Raw genomic sequence first — 17,818 nt, 5'->3', positions numbered from 1 at the left:
TTGAATTTTAAAAACAACAGCACTGGGACACCTGGGTGGCTCAGTGGGTTAAGCAGCTGCCTTCGGCTCAGGTCATGATCCCGGCGTCCTGGGATCGAGTCCCGAATCGGGCTCCTTGCTCAGCAGGGAGCCTGCTTCTCCCTCTGCCTCTGCCTGCCATTCTGTCTGCCTGTGCTCGCTCTCTCCCCCCACCTCTCTGATAAATAAATAAAATCTTAAAAAAAAAAAAAACAGCACCAATGTAGTCCCAAAGAATTCTATGGCTTTCCATTTTATTGGCCCCTTGGAAGAACTGGGTAGGCATGTCAAATGTTAGACTTTATCACCCAAGATACTATATTTTTAATGGTTATATTTGTGATGTTTAGTTTTCGGCTTTTTGAAAAACATACTTGGAGAGACGCCTGGGTGGCTCAGTCAGTTAAGCGTCTGACTCTTGATTTTTTAGCTCAGGGCAGGATCCCAGGGCTGTGCGACTGAGCCCCATGTCAGGCTCTACACTGTGTGGAGCCTGCTTCAGATCCTCCCTCTCCCTCTGCCTCTGCCCTTCTCCCCCAACGCCATGCTCTCTCAAAACAATTCTTTTTTGAAATATGAAAAACATTAGACCAAGAAAAGCTCATGGAAATACTCTAAAATAATATCTAGAGGCTTTCTCCAGGAACACAGATGTTTTGAGTGAGATCTATTTGGTGCAGTGTCTTGAATTTCAGCTTAGATACTATGATTTTGGTTTGTGCTGCTGTGATAGCAACCATGTTAAGTACAAGGAAGCGGGAGGAGTGCGTGTTGTCATACAAGGAAATGCTGGCCTTTAGCGTCAATAAAGCCTTTATTATTTACCTCACAAAATGTGCATTTTATGCAACTCGACTACCGTCAGTATGAGTTTATAATGAATATTGACATTTGGGACAGACGATGTCTGGGACAGATTTGATGTAAAAAAAATTTAAGTGTATTTAAAAAACATGTAGTTGCTTGACTTTGTTCTGTGTGATTCATTTTTAACATTTTCTATATTTATTTACACTTAAGAAAAATTAGAGCCGGAGTTGGCAAATTATCTAAAAGACCAACCATACAGAAAATGTTTTACACTGTGTGGGCCAACAGGTAAATTTGAGAATATATATAGGTATTTGTGTAAACATGTGAGAACCAGTCTTAGCTTGCAAGCCATTAAAAAAAAAAAAAAAAGGCAGGCCAGATTGGGCTGGTGGGCTGTTGTTGGCAAGACAGGTAGCATAGAAGCAAACCTTTAATGATCGGATCTCTCTCTTCTTTACTATACAGTGTGTTTCTCAACTTATCTCACTATTTAACAAAAATGGTGATTTAAATCAATTTTGTCTTAGCAGAGCCTAATGATTATGTGAAGTAACTACAACTTCTTGATTTTCCTATTTAAAGCATATTAAAAATAAATGACCATTCTAGCCAATACTTTGTATTTCTGACCTGGGTGGAATTTAACACATGTTGGTGCAGGCTTCCCACACTTCCTCAACCGAACTGAGCTACAAAGTCCTAACTATTTCAGAAGAACACACGGGGGAGAGAACAAATTTTGCATCATTAGTATAGTCAAGCAGAAACTTAGTCCGGTCTAAGAGAGGTTACTACAGGGACGTAAATGCCACCAAATCCTAATACCATGGACGCCTAGCAGACCCTCCGAGTCCTAGTGGGCTGGTGGTTTTCATTCCGCACTTAACGCCCCAGTGACCTGGCAGTCAACAGCGACAAATTCTGACTCCGACCTCAGCACATGGTGTGAAGCCCTCAGTGGCTCTAGCCAGCTCTTCAGCCACCTGTCACTCCCACCTGTTAACAGCTGACCCACTCACGGTAGCTGTCCCCGAATTCCTACGTAGTTCCCAAACACAGCCGGTGGAGAGTTAGAGCCAGCGCGGGCGGAATCTTGAGTGCTGCGAAGAGACAACAGAAGCAGAATACTGGTCATGAGGACAGGGCAGGGAGTAAGAGCACATGAGTCTGAGCTGGGACGTAAAAATGGAGCAAGGTGTTAGACGTTCCTGAGACCGCTCTGTGTCACACCAGGAGTCCCCGCTGTAACCAAGTTCCCGGGTGGAATGCAGGGAAGGCGCTGTTCGTGTGGGGGCACACCTGTGCATGTGCAGCACCCATACCTTTGAAAAAGGGGAATACATTGCATTCATAAAGCAATAATGTGCAGACAAAAGCATGGTTTTAACTTTAAGAATTATTAGCATGTACACCAGATCCAGAGTTTCTTACCGTGGCTTACTGTCAAGAAAATGTGCTTTTTTAAGAATTTCCCTGCTCACCTTCTTTAAAGGAGATCTAACAGAAGTTACTTTTATTACTTAACATAAAATGCCATTCTGTTCTCATGGAACTGTGGGAACTTGTAACTAGTAGCTTTTCCACTGCTCATTCTAACATTGTCTAAGAGAAATTAACTTATGGTAATTCACTGTTTTGGGATATTTTCATATGTTCAGTTTGAGTCTCAACATGTTCAGTTTCTTACGAGCATCTTGGACGTTTCTTTCACATGAAAAACTCTGTAAAAAACGCTCTGTAAAAGAATGGGTTTGAGATTAGAAGCATGTAAGACTAATAATTTTAATAATGTAATTAGAATTTTACAGTTCTGGACTTGAAGTTGCTGTTAAAGAACTATGGGTACGTAGCTAAAAACTTGGCTTTTCACCTCCAGAATTTAGACTTGTAATTACCATGTATTTCCACAAGATGGACTTCTTGACGTTAGGGTTTGGGGTTTTTTTGGGTTTGGGGTGGTTTTTGTTTGTTTGGGGGTTTTTGTTTTTTTTTTGGGGGGGGGCATCTCAATTGCCTAAGCATTACTTATGTAATATAATTTCAAAGTCCTTTCAACATCCTTAAATTTTTTTTTTTTTTTTACAAAGACTTACAATGTACTATTCCTCCTATCATGCCAGGTTAAAACTTAATACTTCTAGAAGTGATTTAATTTCCTCCCATAAAATAATCAATTATGGTTTTAATCTTTTAATCTCCTTAAAAGCAGAATTCCTTCAGTGACTTAATAGTATTGTTACTATAACTATTAACTGATAGTTAATCACAGTTTGTTTTGTGGAAATTAGAACAAATGATTTGTGAAGTCAATGCACTGACAACGCCCATAGTGAACTGTCGTGATTTGGTTTGTGATTGTTACTGAGCAGGGAGGCAGCAGAAACGGTTTTTTCTAAGACCTCAGGCTCTTAAATATATGTACTTTCTCTTCAAATTTATAGAACAAATGTGCATTTATATACATATACACAAGCTTGCATATCACCCATGAGATTTACAAGCTGCTTCCTAATTTTGCTCCTCCAGCTGGGATGAGGGGCACTGGGGACACCCGTCAGAGCCTTCCTCCGTGTGGGCTTCTTCGGAGTGAACACGCCCGATTCCAACTTCAGTTGGCTCTCTCGACCTCTGTGATACTGGCTAAGAACGTGAACTATGGAAATACAACTTAGAGGAATAGTTTATAATTAATAAAAATACCATAGAGAAGTTAGATACTGTGGCTAAAAGTTTTTGGTTACAATGAAACCGTCTTCTGGTTTTATGATGTCTTAGAACCCTTAAGCCTGAACTAAACCAAACCCTCTGCTGGGTCTCCTGTGCCTTATTTCCATCTTGAGTTTTACTTAACCACTAATTATGGAACTTTGCTTGGGCAAAACACCTGAACACACATCCCATCTGCCAAGTCACCTCTCTGCAGAGGCCCATCTTCCAAGCAGTAGTGATCCTTTCCTTCTTGGTTGCCGGCACGGTTTCCAACAGAAGCACCGTTTCCTTTCTTTGTTTCATAGTAAGTCCATGCATATTTCCATGTTGAGGAGATTGAAATCTCACTTTTACAAAATTTGGACTCCTGCTTAATATTTTAAACTGAATAGAAGAAAATAGGAAGCTGCTTAAATAGTGTAGAATAGGAAAAAAAATTTGAAGTTTTCTGGAGGTTGGCCACAAATATGGGTTATGAATAGAGTATAGGTATATATTACGCATATAATATAGAAACATACACACACGTGCTTGTAAAATTAAAGAACTGACTTCTAGTTAGAAAAGCTTTAGAGCATCTCATTTCATAGACAAATTGAGGCTCAGAGAAGTGAAGCAGTTTAAAGGCGGCACAGCACAGAGAGGCAGAGCTGGGATTTCCGTGCCCCAACGGGGATTTCTTTCAAAGAGTTCAGCTAACTGACACTCCGTTTGCCAGCATCCAGGACGGACCGGACAAAGCGCTGCCACATGGGGCGGGCAGTTTCTAGGGGCATCTGACCCACTTCGGCATTAAAAAAGATGAGCAAGGAAGGTCACAGCAAGCCATGAGGTAGGGTGTGCAGTGACGTCAGAGGACATGCACCTGCCCCCAGGGCTGCCCCTGCCCCGCCAGCAGCTGCCGTCTACAGGAGGCGGAGAATGTGTTGGTGACGGTCATCTCCTTTAGAAGATACAGCAGTATTTCGAGAGAGCGATGGTCTTCCTGGAGAGAAAGTATCTTGGTGAACAGCACAGGGCTGGGGTTTAAGCAACAGGGTTTGCAAGCTTCTGACATTAGGCTCCGAGCGCCCGGGCTTCCTGCCTCACCATGTACCCGGCGGGCGGGCCCCCCTGTGAGGACACGTATTCAAAGGCCAAGTAAAAATACCTTTTGGGAACATTATTTTTTTTTTTTAATTTTCCCTCTTTGTGCCAACATTACGTTTTGCCTTTGTACTAGGGTGAATGTTCTCTTTATAACGTCCACTCCCTCTAAACCTTTGTCTCCTGTAACAGAGTTTTCCATAATGTCTACATACGTGAATCTAAAAATACTCAAAGACGGCCCAATTTCCACCATGGTAGAATTTTCCACCAAGTTGTTGCTTACCTCTGGGATCATTATTTAAAGATGATCTGATTTTCAAGCACAAACCACATGTACTAACAGAATTTACAAAACAAAGCACACAGAAAGTTGAAATTCTATTTTATGTGTTTGGATCTGACGGCTCGACAGTAATAAAACCCGACTTAGTTCACAGACCCCCACTCTCCTCCCGACTCTATGAAAACATAAAACCCGGGTTCGTTTCCTGCAATAAGTAGTCATTTAATTAAAGAACAAAATTAACAGGAATCAAAATGTTGCAGCTGGATTTTTTTGTTAGACATTATATATAAAAAAAAAAAAAGAAAAGTATAATACAGTCAATAATTTTGTGGAACATGAACTTAAAGAGTTCTCAAATTAACTTAGTGACCGGAATAAAAACGTCTTTTACACACAATCCTGCGCGCGGCCGTGCGGCCCGTCCCCGTCCGAGGCCCGGGGCGGGGGCGCCGGCACATGCGCGTCCCCAGCCTCCGTGTCGCTGCAGAACTGAAAAACCGGGTTCAAAGGCAAATGACAGTTTTCTTCTGGGAGAGCGACTCGGGGTCTCCCCCGGGCCCGGCAGCCCCCACTCCGCGGACACCAGAGCGCGAAGGGCGTCCTCTGGGTTCCCCTCCTGCAGGTGAGCACAGCCCCGACTTCACCTGCCTCAGTGGTCCTGCCCCTCTCGCTGACGCGGCAGGGAGTCGAGAGCCGAGCTTCAGGAAAGTTCCCTGATGAATGTTCAGTGTTGGTATCAAAAATTAAACACAAATTCTTCTCAGAAGAAAATCTCTACGGCCTGTGGAATCTAGGAAGTACAAAAAGGCAAACAGCGTAAGGTCACACATTGGAAGTTGAAATGGCCCAAACCTCCCACTAACAAGCGCGTGGCCGTTACAAGCAGCTCGGAGCCCACCCGGGACACGAGGATGGGCCCGCTTCGCTTCCGGTGCTGGAGGACCTCCGAGCACCCCAGTCCCCTGGGCCTGCGCCAGACTCCAGAAAGAATGATTTGCTGAATTCTGCCTAAAACTCAGTCTGAAGGCTGTTGGCTAAGCTCCTGAAGTGTGTGACGCCAAGGTTTGCTACAATCAGAAGTAATAGTCAACCGAGCAAAATTCTGGAAATCAGGGTTATGGTTTGGTTTTGGTTTTGTACGTCAATAACGTGTTTGTGGTAACGTGATACGTTTCACAAAGTCTCAGGTGACTAAACTATTGTGCTTTTCAAAACGGAGACTAAGTGCTAAAATGTGGTATAAAAATCCCATTTCCTGATGTCCAAGTTTGCAGCCAACTCTTAGAATTCCTTGATCTAGGAAAGGCATTAGGGACTTAGAAGTCGTGTATCCTCAGTCAACCACGTTTAATAACGTGTAATGGGAAAACGTACTCGGTATTTTGACATTAACACACGCGATGCTACGTAACAATTCCACCCTTTCTCTTTAACATGGTAAACATTAAAAACAGCTTTGAATATTTTACTGGACAATGTCGATTTCTTCAACGTTTCTGAGTGTTTCGGAAAATCCAAACTAAGATGACACGTTCTTGCTCAAATGTACGCCGGCCATGGGGGGAACCTGAACAAATTTTAAGCCGTTCGTTGGGAGTCATTTTCTCCTGCTCTTGCAACCTCCTCCCCCACCTTAATTCATTTTCCCCGAAACTGTCCTGGGGACAGTTGGAACCCCTCACAGCCGGCTCTGCCCCGCAGCCACACTGACCTACACAGTGAGTGACTCAACAGCAGCCACGGTGGCCACTTGGGGACACACCAGAAAAGGAAAGGCGTCGCTATTTTAGCTGACGGCAGAATCTGCTCTCAGGGCTCCCTTCTCTCCGTCTCTGGGGCGTGAGCCTCTCGAGGCCGCGGGGGATGTGGCAAGGGGACTGCTTCGGGCGGAAGCTTGAGCATCACAAGCACGGTCTCAAGACGGAGGGAACGTGAGACCGTATTGCTTGTCGCGGCAGAGGGAAGAACACACGCACAGCCAGTGAGCACGGGGAGGCCAGTCCTCCCCCTCGGTCCCCCTCTGCAGACCCGCGGCCCCTGTGGGGCAGCACGTCCAGAGCCCGCATTGACCGTGACACAGACAGCCCGGTGCTGGAGGACGGCCGACATGCCCCACCAGGACAGTGGCTCCCTGGCGCGGGGGCCCCTTTACCTAATGCACCACTGCTGTCTCCATACCTGGCATGACACCGGGCACGCCGTAGGGACCCAAATATTGGAGGGTTTGGGGAAGGATCGATACTGTATTAATGATGCAACTGTAAAGGCAGGGAAACAGGCACCAGTAAGTGGAAGGGACCTGGTGGCCTCCGGTTGGCACAGACGGGCCGGGTTTGGTCACCAGAGGTCCAGACACGACGGGAGGGACGGTCGGCCTACAGGTACGTCCTGTTCCCTGCTTTGAGGCCAATTCTCTGGTGCGCACACGAGCTCCTTACACAGCAGACCCAGGAGCGCCGCCCTGCACTGCCCTGCACGCCCCGAAGCCGCCTGTCTCCTCCAGCTCTCCGCAGAGCTCCCGGCCCCGGGGCGCCCAGGCGCGCAGGGCTCTGCCCCTCTCTGCGGCTTCGAGGCAGCCGGGACAGGCACCAGCAGAGGCGCCGCGCAGAAGCCCACCTTGTCAAGTGCTTGCTGGACGCGTGCACCTCCATTTCGTTGCTCTTGTACTCGTTCAGCTCCTTACGGATGGCCGCCTGCGGGTCAGAGACGGGCGTCACGAAAGGCACAGAGGACGCCAGCAGCCTGGGGGACGGACAGTAGTTCCTACTGTCCCCCGAGTTCTGGTGTTCTGGAAGATACTTCCAGAGAAGCAGAATCATCGTTGGGCTGAGCAGTCCGCCTCTGACGCCTGGTCGCCGTTGTCCCCAGCCAGGCCCCGGCCAGCGCATGGCTGCGTCCCAGAGAGGCCGGGGACAGCCCCCAGCTGCCTTGGCACACGGCCACCACGCTGAGCCAGGTGGAGCCACCTGCTGGCATCCGAAGAGCCAGATCACGCGGGGAGTCAGGCTTGGAGTGAACTCGCCCGGAACTGTGCGAGATCATTAGGAAGCTGTTCCAGCCTTGGGCACGCGGTGCCGCTGGGTCACGGGACAGTGTCATCGTCACGTGTGGGTGAGGTGAGCACCACAGCGTGTCGGGCCTGTCCCCAGCCTCGTCCAGCCTCCCCGGCCCCCTGGGACCCTGCGCCCCCAAGCGTGAGCCCCCCAGGGACCAGCTGAGAGCTGGGGAGAGGCTGGGAGTCGTGTGCCCCGGGACAGGACGCTGCCCTCCGAGCTCTTGCAGGCCGGCCGCCCGCAGCGCCTCCACGGGGGAAATGACCACCCGCCTCCCACAGGATTTTCTGGGGCTCGAGGGACGTGTGCTGGTGGACAGGCCGGATTCGGGGTCCAGACCCGGCACAGCGAGGCTGGGGGAGACTTGGGACTCACTCGGTCCCTCCGCTTTCCCCACGGCCTCTGGGTCCCGCTGCTTCCCTGCTCCGTTCCCGTGCTTCCCGCCGGAGGCCCCTGGAGACACCTCGCCCCAGAGCGGTGGGGATGGGGCCAGAGCTGCCTCCGTCTACACTGCCCACGCCTTCCTGCGGGCCTCGGTCTCTCCGCCCCGTGGCGCTGTAGCGGACTCTGCTGAAACCTCCGTCCCCCGCCTCTTTCCCGCCAGCTTCCAGTTTCTCAGCAACCACAGGCTCGACCCTGGGGACCGGGTCACCCTGGGTGGGGCCGTCCTGTGCTTCACGGGGAGCTCAGGGGCATCCCTGGGCTCCAGCCACTGCCCCCCATTTCTGACACCAAAAATGTCTCCAGACATTGATTGCCAAGGACCAAACTGTCGCCTAGCAGCAGACACAGCCACGCCCCGGATCACCTCTGTGAAGCCGACCCCTGGGGCACAGCACAGCCGCCATTTCCACAGCGGGTGGCACCCCTCCCCTCCCCGCCCCTGGCCCAGGAACAGACCTGCCGGCCTGCCTGTCGCGGACTGCCCTCCTCGGGGGGCTGCCGTCCCCCCCACCCCACCCAGCAGGGACAGCGGCCCCGGACCTTGTCGGCCGCGGACAGGCGCGTCCAGGGCTTGTCGGCCCGCCGGTCGTAGTCCTGAGCTTTTGCCACTTCCACATAGTCGCTGAACCGGATCAGAATCTTCCTGTCCCGCAGCTCGTCCACCGTGGGTCTCTGATTCAGCTGAAATCAGAGAAGGCCCGTGAGCCGCCCGCAGCCATGCCCGTGCTCTCGAGCCCTCGGACAGACAGCACGTGTCTGCAGGGACACGGGAAAGTCAGAAACTGGGACATTCAACCCTCACGCCTGTGAGGGCCCGCGGGAAGGCCTGGACTGCGGCCCCGACGGTGACCCCGCGGCTCTGCCAGCGCAGCCCCGGCTCGTGGGAGGCTTGCTGAGGACCGTCAGGTCGCCGCAGCTCACGGCAGCCCCGGCGCGCTGGGCCCTCCGGGCGAGCTTCAAGAAAAGGTCTGGAGGGCGCAGAGGCGGCCACGAGCGGTACCCCCGAGGCAAGCTCAGGGAAGACCCACCTCCCGCGGGGGGGCGGGGGGAGACGGGTGAGGCGTAGACACTGAGTTTAGACATGGCTGGGGCTCGGGAAGGGACCAGGCTGTGGGGCTGCCACCTCGGGCTGGCCAGACCCACCTCCGCCCGGCAAGCCCCACACCCAACCCTCGAGGCTAGTCAAACGGTTCTGCAACCAGCATCTTCCAGACAAGCCGGAGGAACCAAGAAGCCCGGAAGGTCACCGCATGCGGACACCCAGGGAGGCTCTTCCCAGGCTCTGTGTGAAGATCTCCCGTAAACGAAGGTGATGCCCTGTCACTGTCCGGCTCCCCAGAGATCCGCAGAAATGTCATCGGACCTGCCCGTCCCCCGGGCACAGAGGGCCACGCTGGGATGGGCCGGGGCGCTGCCCTCCCAGCATCTGGGGAGTGAATTCGCTGCCGTCCAGGAAGACGTCACTAAGCGACAAGGAGAGGTCCTGCGTCACCTCCCCCCAACCCCACTATCAGTGCACCTGTCACCTGTCCCTCAAGATCCAGGGATAAGACACTCAAATCACTGTACCTTTCTTGTCAATCTTTGCTTGATTTCTCTTCTTTCTTCCTGCTCTGTCTGATCATTCCTCTCTGTGAAAGGTTAAAACAGAAGGAAAAAAAAAAAATAAAGAAAAACGGGCTGAGACTCTCCTTTGGTAAAGAAGTCAGCTCCCAGCCCCTGCGATTCTGGTGGCTGAGGAGGGTCATAGGGACTCCCTGTGTCACGGCTGGTCTCCCTGCACTTGGCCAGCCACGTTCAGACCGTGGTCTCACTGCCCCACAGGGACACCAGCCCCGGGGGACACTCTGCCCGCCTTGCAGTCCTTCTCCTCGACTTTCTCCACGTCCGGGCTCAGCACACACACTCGGCTGCGCAAATTTACTTGCAGGAGAAGCAGGAAGCAGCCCTCCCTCTGCCCTGCCCTGCAACCAAACACCCACCCTCCGTGCATTTACGCCCCGGAGCACAGAGGGCACCTACACGCATTCCAGGAGCGTAACTGTGCACACACGTGACTATTAATACCTGTCGCATGTGACCCTCCAGTAGGGACCGTAACAGAGCTGTCACTGCCGTAGTCCCTTCCGCTTTACAGGAATACACACACTTCCAGCCAACCAGCACGCACAAGGGACACCCCTCCCCGGCTCCGGGCACCATAAGCTTGCCTGGAATCTCACACCCAAAGATACCAGGCAGCCGGCTGACTCCCACCGCGGGAGCGAGCGCAGCGACACAGCCCAGCCTTTGAGGGCAGCCTCCGAGGCTTGCGGCACGGGCTGCGCGGCGGACTGGGACTATTAACATGCAAGCTGCGCTCTTACCTACACGCGGCGGCTAAAAATAGAGCAGAAGTCAGAGCTGGGCGTAAAATGCAGGCTTTGCCCTGGGACTCAGGATAATGGATGTCCTATTTCTGGCGCTCTCTGTTGCTAAATAAAGCCTCGGGTCCCGGGGGGTAGGAAGCTCCATTCCTGGGAAGGGAGGCTCACGGGCCAGCGCTCGCTCCTCGAAACAGGGCTGGTTCAGGGAAGGGGAGCCCTGCTGCTTGCGCTTGACCTCGCCTGCCCTCGCCTGCCTTGGGTGGTGGGTTGACGACATCCCACACACGTGTGCACTTCGGGGCTTGGGGGTTCGACAGATCGTGCTCGTCTCACGTCTGAGAGTTTTAGGAAAGGAAATGAAGCCCTTTTATGTTCTTGGTTCCTAATCCAAGGGACACACCAGGAGAAAGCACATGGAGAAAGAAGCTCTCTCGTCAGGAGGCTGATGACGATCAAGAAAAAAATGTGGAAGTGCCGATCTAAGGCCAGCCCTGGGGGGTTTCTGTGATGCCACGATGCTAATTCTTCAGATTTCTTAAAAAATCGGCCACAGACAAAGGCCAAGTGTAGCCTCTCTGTGAAAAAGGTAAAACAAAACTAGATCTTGGGACGCCTGGGCGGCTCCGTTGGTTGGACGACTGCCTTCGGCTCGGGTCATGATCCTGGAGTCCCGGGATCGAGTCCCGCATCGGACTCCCAGCTCCATGGGGAGTCTGCTTCTCCCTCTGACCTTCTCCTCATTCATGCTCTCTCTCACTGTCTCTCTCTCAAGTAAATAAATAAAATCTTTAAAAAAAAAAAAACTAGATCTTTATCTTTAATCACCAACAACGTCATTACCAAGGTCACGTGAGTGACATACGTGCTTTGGAGAGTGGATGTTTGAAGGTGGCCGGCAGGGACTGGGTCCCTGCCACCCCCAAGAAACCCTTCCTCAAGCCTAAACCCACTGGTTCCCTCTGAGCAACACCTAGTGATAGCTTTGGGGACATTCACGTCCCCGACCCAGAAAGCCCTGTGCCTTCTACAAACCAAGGCATCCATGACCACAGCCTCCACACCGAGATGTTCTAGAAACTGAGCCAGCGGCTGGGAAGCCACACTCGTCCTCTGTAAATCGTCAGAGATGCACTGTTGCTTCTGATGCAGGGGTCCGAATGGCCCGTGGAACCGGCCACTTGGGCTCCATCTCTTTGCCAAGAGTCCTGTTAACAAGCCGTACGACTGACTCCTTCAATTGTCTTCCTGACCAGGAAAATGGGAACGTTGGTGTGAAACCTCATGACTCTGTTGTGACGATTCAACACGGGCACGTAAGCAAGCCCTGAGTCGGCACAGCTCGGGCCGAAGGTCGGCACGTCGGGTCTGGGGTCATCACCTGTAAGGGGGCCCTGTCACGACACCCAAACCGAGTTCTGAGGGTCCTTCAGGTCTGATCGGTTACTCGTGAGCCCCCACGTGCAGGGCAGACACGACGAGGCAGCATTCCAGGGGAAACTACAGGCAGGAAGGGCCCTGGAGCAGGAGGGCCTGCAGCCCGGGGCGGGGGGCGGTGGTGATACTGCTCCACACCGGACCACACGTGCTTCCTCTAGTCTCAGCTCCACGGAACCAAACAGGATAACCCCCACCAGGAGCCAGCAGGGAAGTTCGCAGACACCCCACCCGGGACACCCGGGATGCTCCTGAGCTACACACACACCGGACGGCTTGTGGGTGGAGAAGGGGTGGCCGCGGCTGCCGGGGAGGAAGCCCACTGCTCCTTCCGTGCACCGAAGGGGAGCGCGGCCGGCCTGCTTCCCGCTCAGCAGCCAGGCTCGCCATCAGCTGCGCCTCTCTGGAGGCCCTGGCGCTCATCTGCCAAGACTAATAGACTTGGGGGTGCTTCTTGGCACAAGGACCTGGCACCCCCAGGAGCGGGGCCGAGACGGACGGGGAGCCACTGCCGCTCCAGCCTGTCCACTGACCCCTGGGCTGCTCTTTCCAGGGCCTCTGGGACGAGGTCGCTTTATCAATGAGCGGCAGCATTTTCCAACCTTCTCGTACATGGTCACTGAGAGAGCCCGACTCCCCCTGTCCCCACCCATCCACCGGAGGAAGCAGGAGGAACCCAGGACAAGCTTCTCTTTAAACCCACAGACATGGCCAGAAGAGGGGGGGCCGCATCTTAAGTTTGACGATAAAACCCTGGAATCCCGTCACTTAGGTGAGCTGTGTCCCGCCGCCCGCTCAGGCCGGAGAGGGTGTAGGGGGGAAACGGGGGACCGGGACCAGCCGGGACTCTGCACCCAGACCAGTAGGCTCTGCCGCCCATTGGCTTTCAGGCGTCCGCTCTGGCGCTGCCCTAACTTTGGGGAGAGCTCACAGCTCTCAGAATAAAACGCCAAACTCAGAGCGTATCAGAAGCTTTCATCACAGAAAGAGGAAAAAGAGCAACAATAGTTGAAAAACCCAGGCCCTTCAAGAACACCATCTGCAGAAAACGTTTTGAAAACTAAACTCTGCCGGCCAGAGACAGAACTCTCCGAGAACCACTGCTGAAGGGGTTTTACCCCCAAACCGTCCAGGATGGTCACGAGGCAGAACGGCATCCTCTGTACTGGGGGGGCTATCCGTGGGCACGGTGACCACACACCTGCCAGGGAACCCTGGGGCCACGTGGAGTCAGGACCGACTGGTCCTGGAATGGCAGAGACGGGACCCAGGGCAGTTTCCCAGGGTTTCCGGGTCCCTCAGCCGCTCCGCTGCCGCTCAGGGCCATGTGCTCCTGCCCTCGGGTTTCTGATGCCGTCTGTCCCCGCACCCATCAGGACTCCCTCCCAGACCCCTAGAAAAACCCGCTCCAAACCCCAGAAAGCAAAGAGGATGCGGAGCCATTTCCTCTACATCTACAGGGCTAACTAAATAGCCTTGAAAACAGGGATATCTTTACGCCAGGAGGAGAGCTTTTCTCTCTCGATTTTAAAAGGGCAGATGTCTGAATGCATCAACTTTCCTTTAGGGCTTGCTTCTGTAGCTGGACTTCCCAGGCAGGGGAGCGTCCAGCCTGCAGAGGGGGCCAGCAGGGGGAGAGCCCGGCCCCACCCCCGCACCTGGGGCAGGAGCCAGGGGTCCCTGGCTACTCACGTTTCAAGATGTTTCTTCTCTCCAGCTCCTCCACAGCCGGTCTCTGGCTTAGCCGTCTGCGGAAAAACACCAGAATTACATTTTGCACCATCGTGGCCGCCTGCAGAGTCCACCTGGGCTCAGCCGAGGACAGAGTCCCCCAAAGCTGGAGGAGGGGTGGGGACCTCTGGGGGCAGCCTCTTGCTGCTCAATCCAGGAGGATCCTGCCCAGGAGGGAGGTCGCCTTCTGTCACGGAGCTCCTGGGGTGGACCCCCTGCCCCCTCGCGGTGTGCGGCTCATTTTCAGCCCCGCCGATCGCAGCCCCGCGGCGGGATGCCCCCCACGTGGGAGGAAACCCCTCCTGCCCAGGCCAACCATGGGCGGCCACTGCCACTGCTGCCTCCTGCAGCGGCACCTGTCCCACTCCTGTCCTCAGCAGCCTGGCAGGCAGCCCTGGGCTCGGGGAGTGACAGCAAGCACCGCCCCTCGCCTCTCGTCCACGCCTCCCGGCCCAGCAGAGCAGAGCGGCAGCCGTGGAGGGAGGGGCGCCCCCGCCCGCCTCCCCTCTCCCTCCTCCCCTCCAGCCCCAGCCTGCCTCCACCCCACCCGCGCCCTCCCGGGCAGAGAACGAGCCTTTCCAGCAGCTTCGAGTTGAAAGAGTCAGAGGATCCGGCCAAAAACAAATACATAAAATAAAGAAAAGGCTTGTCAGGAGAAAGAGGCATAATTAGCCACAATTAGTGCCAAGAGCCAATTATTTCTGTAACTCCGACACTGTTGTCCTTGGGTCAGAGCCAGGAGCCGTCCCACTTCCGGACCGTCAGCCGCGGGAGCCAACAGGGCCGAGCCTGGGAACGCCCCGACTCTGGGGCCACCGCATTTGCCCCGAAGAGGATGCAGCCTCCAAACCTGCTCGTCTCTTCGGAACCCCTGTCCCAGCACAAAGCCGAGGGCGTCCCCGGGCACTGCGGCTCCTCCGCCACCGAGCACGCGGCGCCTGGCGGCTTTGTGTGCGGCGGGTCCGTGGGCGGCCGCTTTGACAGCGCGTCTGCAGGTCTGCGGGGACGCGAGCCGCCCCCCGCGAGGCCTGGCTGGGACCCCGGGGTGAAGGCTCCCGACTGGCCCCGGGAGTGGGACGCACAAGATCTGGCTCCCCCACCGCCACTGGCACCGAGAGGTCCCTGATTTCCCAATGCCACTCGCTCGCTCCCTCAGCAAAGGACCAGGGAGGGCTGGCTCTGTGCCAGGCGGTCCCACGCCCCCGGACACGGCGCTCGACCAGCCTCCTCCGCCAGGGAAAGCCCACAGTCTGAGGAGGAAGGCCGACGAACAGTACGAAAGGGACAAGACATTCCAGGATGTTATGCTGCGGAGGACACAGGACAGGGCGTGTGACCAACGAGCGACCAGGCACCGTGGGGGTGGAGGGGTTCGCGTGGACCCCTTTCCTCCGAGACCACATGAAGAGGCAGCCACGGGAAGACCACAACTCTCTAGCCGAAGCGTCTGTCCCCTAACTGCTCGAGACGGGAGAGGGTGCAGGGTGCTGGAGGGGTAGAGAGGGGAGGAGGGATCTCAGCAGGCTTCATGGAAGAAGCGACTCTGGGCCGTTGTGGAGCGTCCGTAGGGAGACAGAGCCTGGGGACTAGTAACTGCTCAGCCAGCTCGCCTGAAGCAACACCTGGGGACTGAGGCCACAGATTTCCTCAAACCTGAAAAGCCCCCAAATGCCCACGAGCAAGGCCTCCCCAGCCCGGGCCTCCTCTTGCTGGAGGCCTGTCTTCTCTTCCGAAATGGGACCCAGCACAGACTTTCCCAGAAGCGGGAGCACGGGATGAGGTAATGCGCTGAGAGTCTGAGAGTGCTAGCTTGGCACACAGTAGTCTCTCAAAAATGTCTCCAGAAAACCCAGCCGTGGAGCTGCCAACCGGCCACGGACGGGGTGCCCAGAAAGGCCTGTCACCCAGTTCCTGCGTCTCTCCAAAGTGCCGACGGCTCATCACCAGGATCTACGCCCCTGGCCCGTGTGCCGAAAGCGGGCCGGGTCCTGCCCCGCACTGCGGGGTCCTCCTGGATGCCACCCGGGCAAGGGAACAGCAGGCCCCCAGGCCAGTTCCGACCCAGGCCTCTGGGTGGACACAGACCCATTAGGGACCCCACCACGAGTGATGTGCGGGCGCCGTCCCTCACCCGACCCTCCCCATAGAGGCGGCTGGGGCTAGAGCAGAGGACCTGAACCCCTCCCTGTGTGGTTCTCCCCGGGGAGAGAGGATCTCACTCACCTCCCGAGGGACAGGGGAGGAGGAGGCCCCGAGGGCAGGGCTGCGTGTCCAGAGGTCCAGTCTAGACTCACTCCTACCCAGGAGGGCCACCCAGTACCCAGGATCCCACTTTATGAGATTCTGAACACCTGCCTTGGCTTCAGCCGACCTTCCTTCACGGCGTGTTCTGGGAGCATTGACGACCCGCGGGGCCCTGGGGACACGGCCTGCAGGTTCCCTTGGGGACAGACGCTCACCCTGTCCCCACACAGCACTAGGATGAAGCCTAGGTAGGGCTGACCTGCTCAGGGCCGGCTCCTGGGAAGGTGCCCTTTTGGGCTTTGACCCTAGGATGAGGAGGGATTCTGCAACTGCTGCTTAGACGGGCTGAGGAGTGTGAGCATCTGTGGGGCAGGACAGCTGGACGGGGCCACAGCCTGGCATCGGGTGAGGGGTCTGTAGCCACCCCAGGAGTCTGAGAAGGCATATGATGGCTTGAAGCAGGCAAGGGTGGGTGGCTTGAGGGGGCACCGAGATTGGATTTGCCTTTGGAAGCCCTGTCTGGGCTCCTTCAGGCTGCTGTCCCAGAAGGGACCGGGCAGAAGTCACCACAAGGAGACACAGGCCTCCCCAGGGCGGGGACCCCGTCAGGAAGCACGGGTGCTCCAGACCCACGAGGGGCCGAGGGCGGGCGGGGGAGGAATCGGCTCAAGAGGACGAACAGGCAAACGCCAGCTCAGTGCCTGTCAGCCTAGCCTGTGAACCACGGCGTGCTGTCCCCTCGAGCAGGGACTCAGCTCTGCTCTCCATGTGGGGGAGGCTTCCGGAAGCGACGACCCCACCCCCTGTCAGAGGTCGATGAGAGAAGACCATGAACGCTCAGAGAACCAAACGTGATCAGGTCTTAGCGCCCAGGTTCACCCCGGGGCCCGGCACAGTGACCCTACGCAGAGACCCGGCGCAGATGAGAGCGTGGAGACCCCTCCCCACGCAGTGCGTCCCAGCGGCCCCAGGGCGGGGGAGGCTCTTCCTTTGGAGCCTCGGTGGCCAGGACCAGCAGACACAGCCCCAGGGCGGCTGGGCCAGGAGCTGGGGGGCCAGGCCTCAGGGCGGGCGTGGCTGTGCTCCAGCCACAGGCTTCCCCAGCTCCTCCAGGAGGCTCCTCCCTCCCCCGATTCAGAAACGCGCCCCAGCCCAGCCCTGGGAGTGACGAGTGACGAGTGAGCAGCAGGTGCCGCCGGGGAAGACACGGTCTATTTCTGACTCTTCCCACGGAGAAAGCTGGAGTGTGGCGGCTAATTACAGAGCCGCGGGCAGAGCGGCAGCGGGAAAAGGCGTGCCAGGGTAGAGAGAGGCTGTGCCCATCTCTGGGCCTGGTCCCCACCTATGCACGCAGGAGAGGCCGGGACGCCAGCGCTGGCCGGGGCAGGGAGCGCGCCGACAGGCCTTGGGGGCCCCAACGGGAGGTGAAGGTCTGGAGCACCCAGCCAAGGACAAGGTGAGGGCGTGGTACCCCAGGGGACAGCGCATGCACATGTGGGTGCGTGTCCCATGAGCACCTGTCGCCAGCTTGGGCTCCTGGTCCCACGGGGCCCTCCCGCTCTATACCAAACAGACGCGCCACACTGGACCCTCTGCTGCGAGCCCGGGAAACCCGGGTCGGAGGAGATGAA

The 17,818-nt window shown here is 55.5% G+C and overlaps 1 protein-coding gene across 8 annotated transcripts in view; it reads right to left on the bottom strand.

Annotated features, from left to right (window-relative positions):
- Positions 1–4,995: 4,995 nt before the first annotated feature.
- PHACTR3 (phosphatase and actin regulator 3) overlaps positions 4,996–17,818 on the bottom strand; it is a 222,979-nt gene continuing 210,156 nt past the window's right edge. For all 8 annotated transcript variants that reach the window (XM_082742973.1, XM_082742975.1, XM_082742977.1 and 5 more), the window contains 5 exons: positions 13,905–13,960; positions 9,982–10,043; positions 8,953–9,093; positions 7,532–7,608; positions 4,996–5,705 (listed from right to left, as the gene is read on the bottom strand). In XM_082742973.1, the coding sequence (XP_082599099.1) occupies positions 5,690–5,705; positions 7,532–7,608; positions 8,953–9,093; positions 9,982–10,043; positions 13,905–13,960 (352 nt within the window). In that variant the 3' untranslated portion in view covers positions 4,996–5,689. The remainder of the gene's footprint in view (positions 5,706–7,531; positions 7,609–8,952; positions 9,094–9,981; positions 10,044–13,904; positions 13,961–17,818) is intronic.

This window comes from Mustela nivalis (genome assembly GCF_964662115.1).
Source record: "Mustela nivalis genome assembly, chromosome: 8".
In the NCBI taxonomy this organism is placed as follows: Eukaryota; Metazoa; Chordata; class Mammalia; order Carnivora; family Mustelidae; genus Mustela; species Mustela nivalis.
The sequence above is the reverse complement of the archived record's forward strand: the minus strand, read 5'-3'. Positions and strand labels throughout refer to the sequence as shown.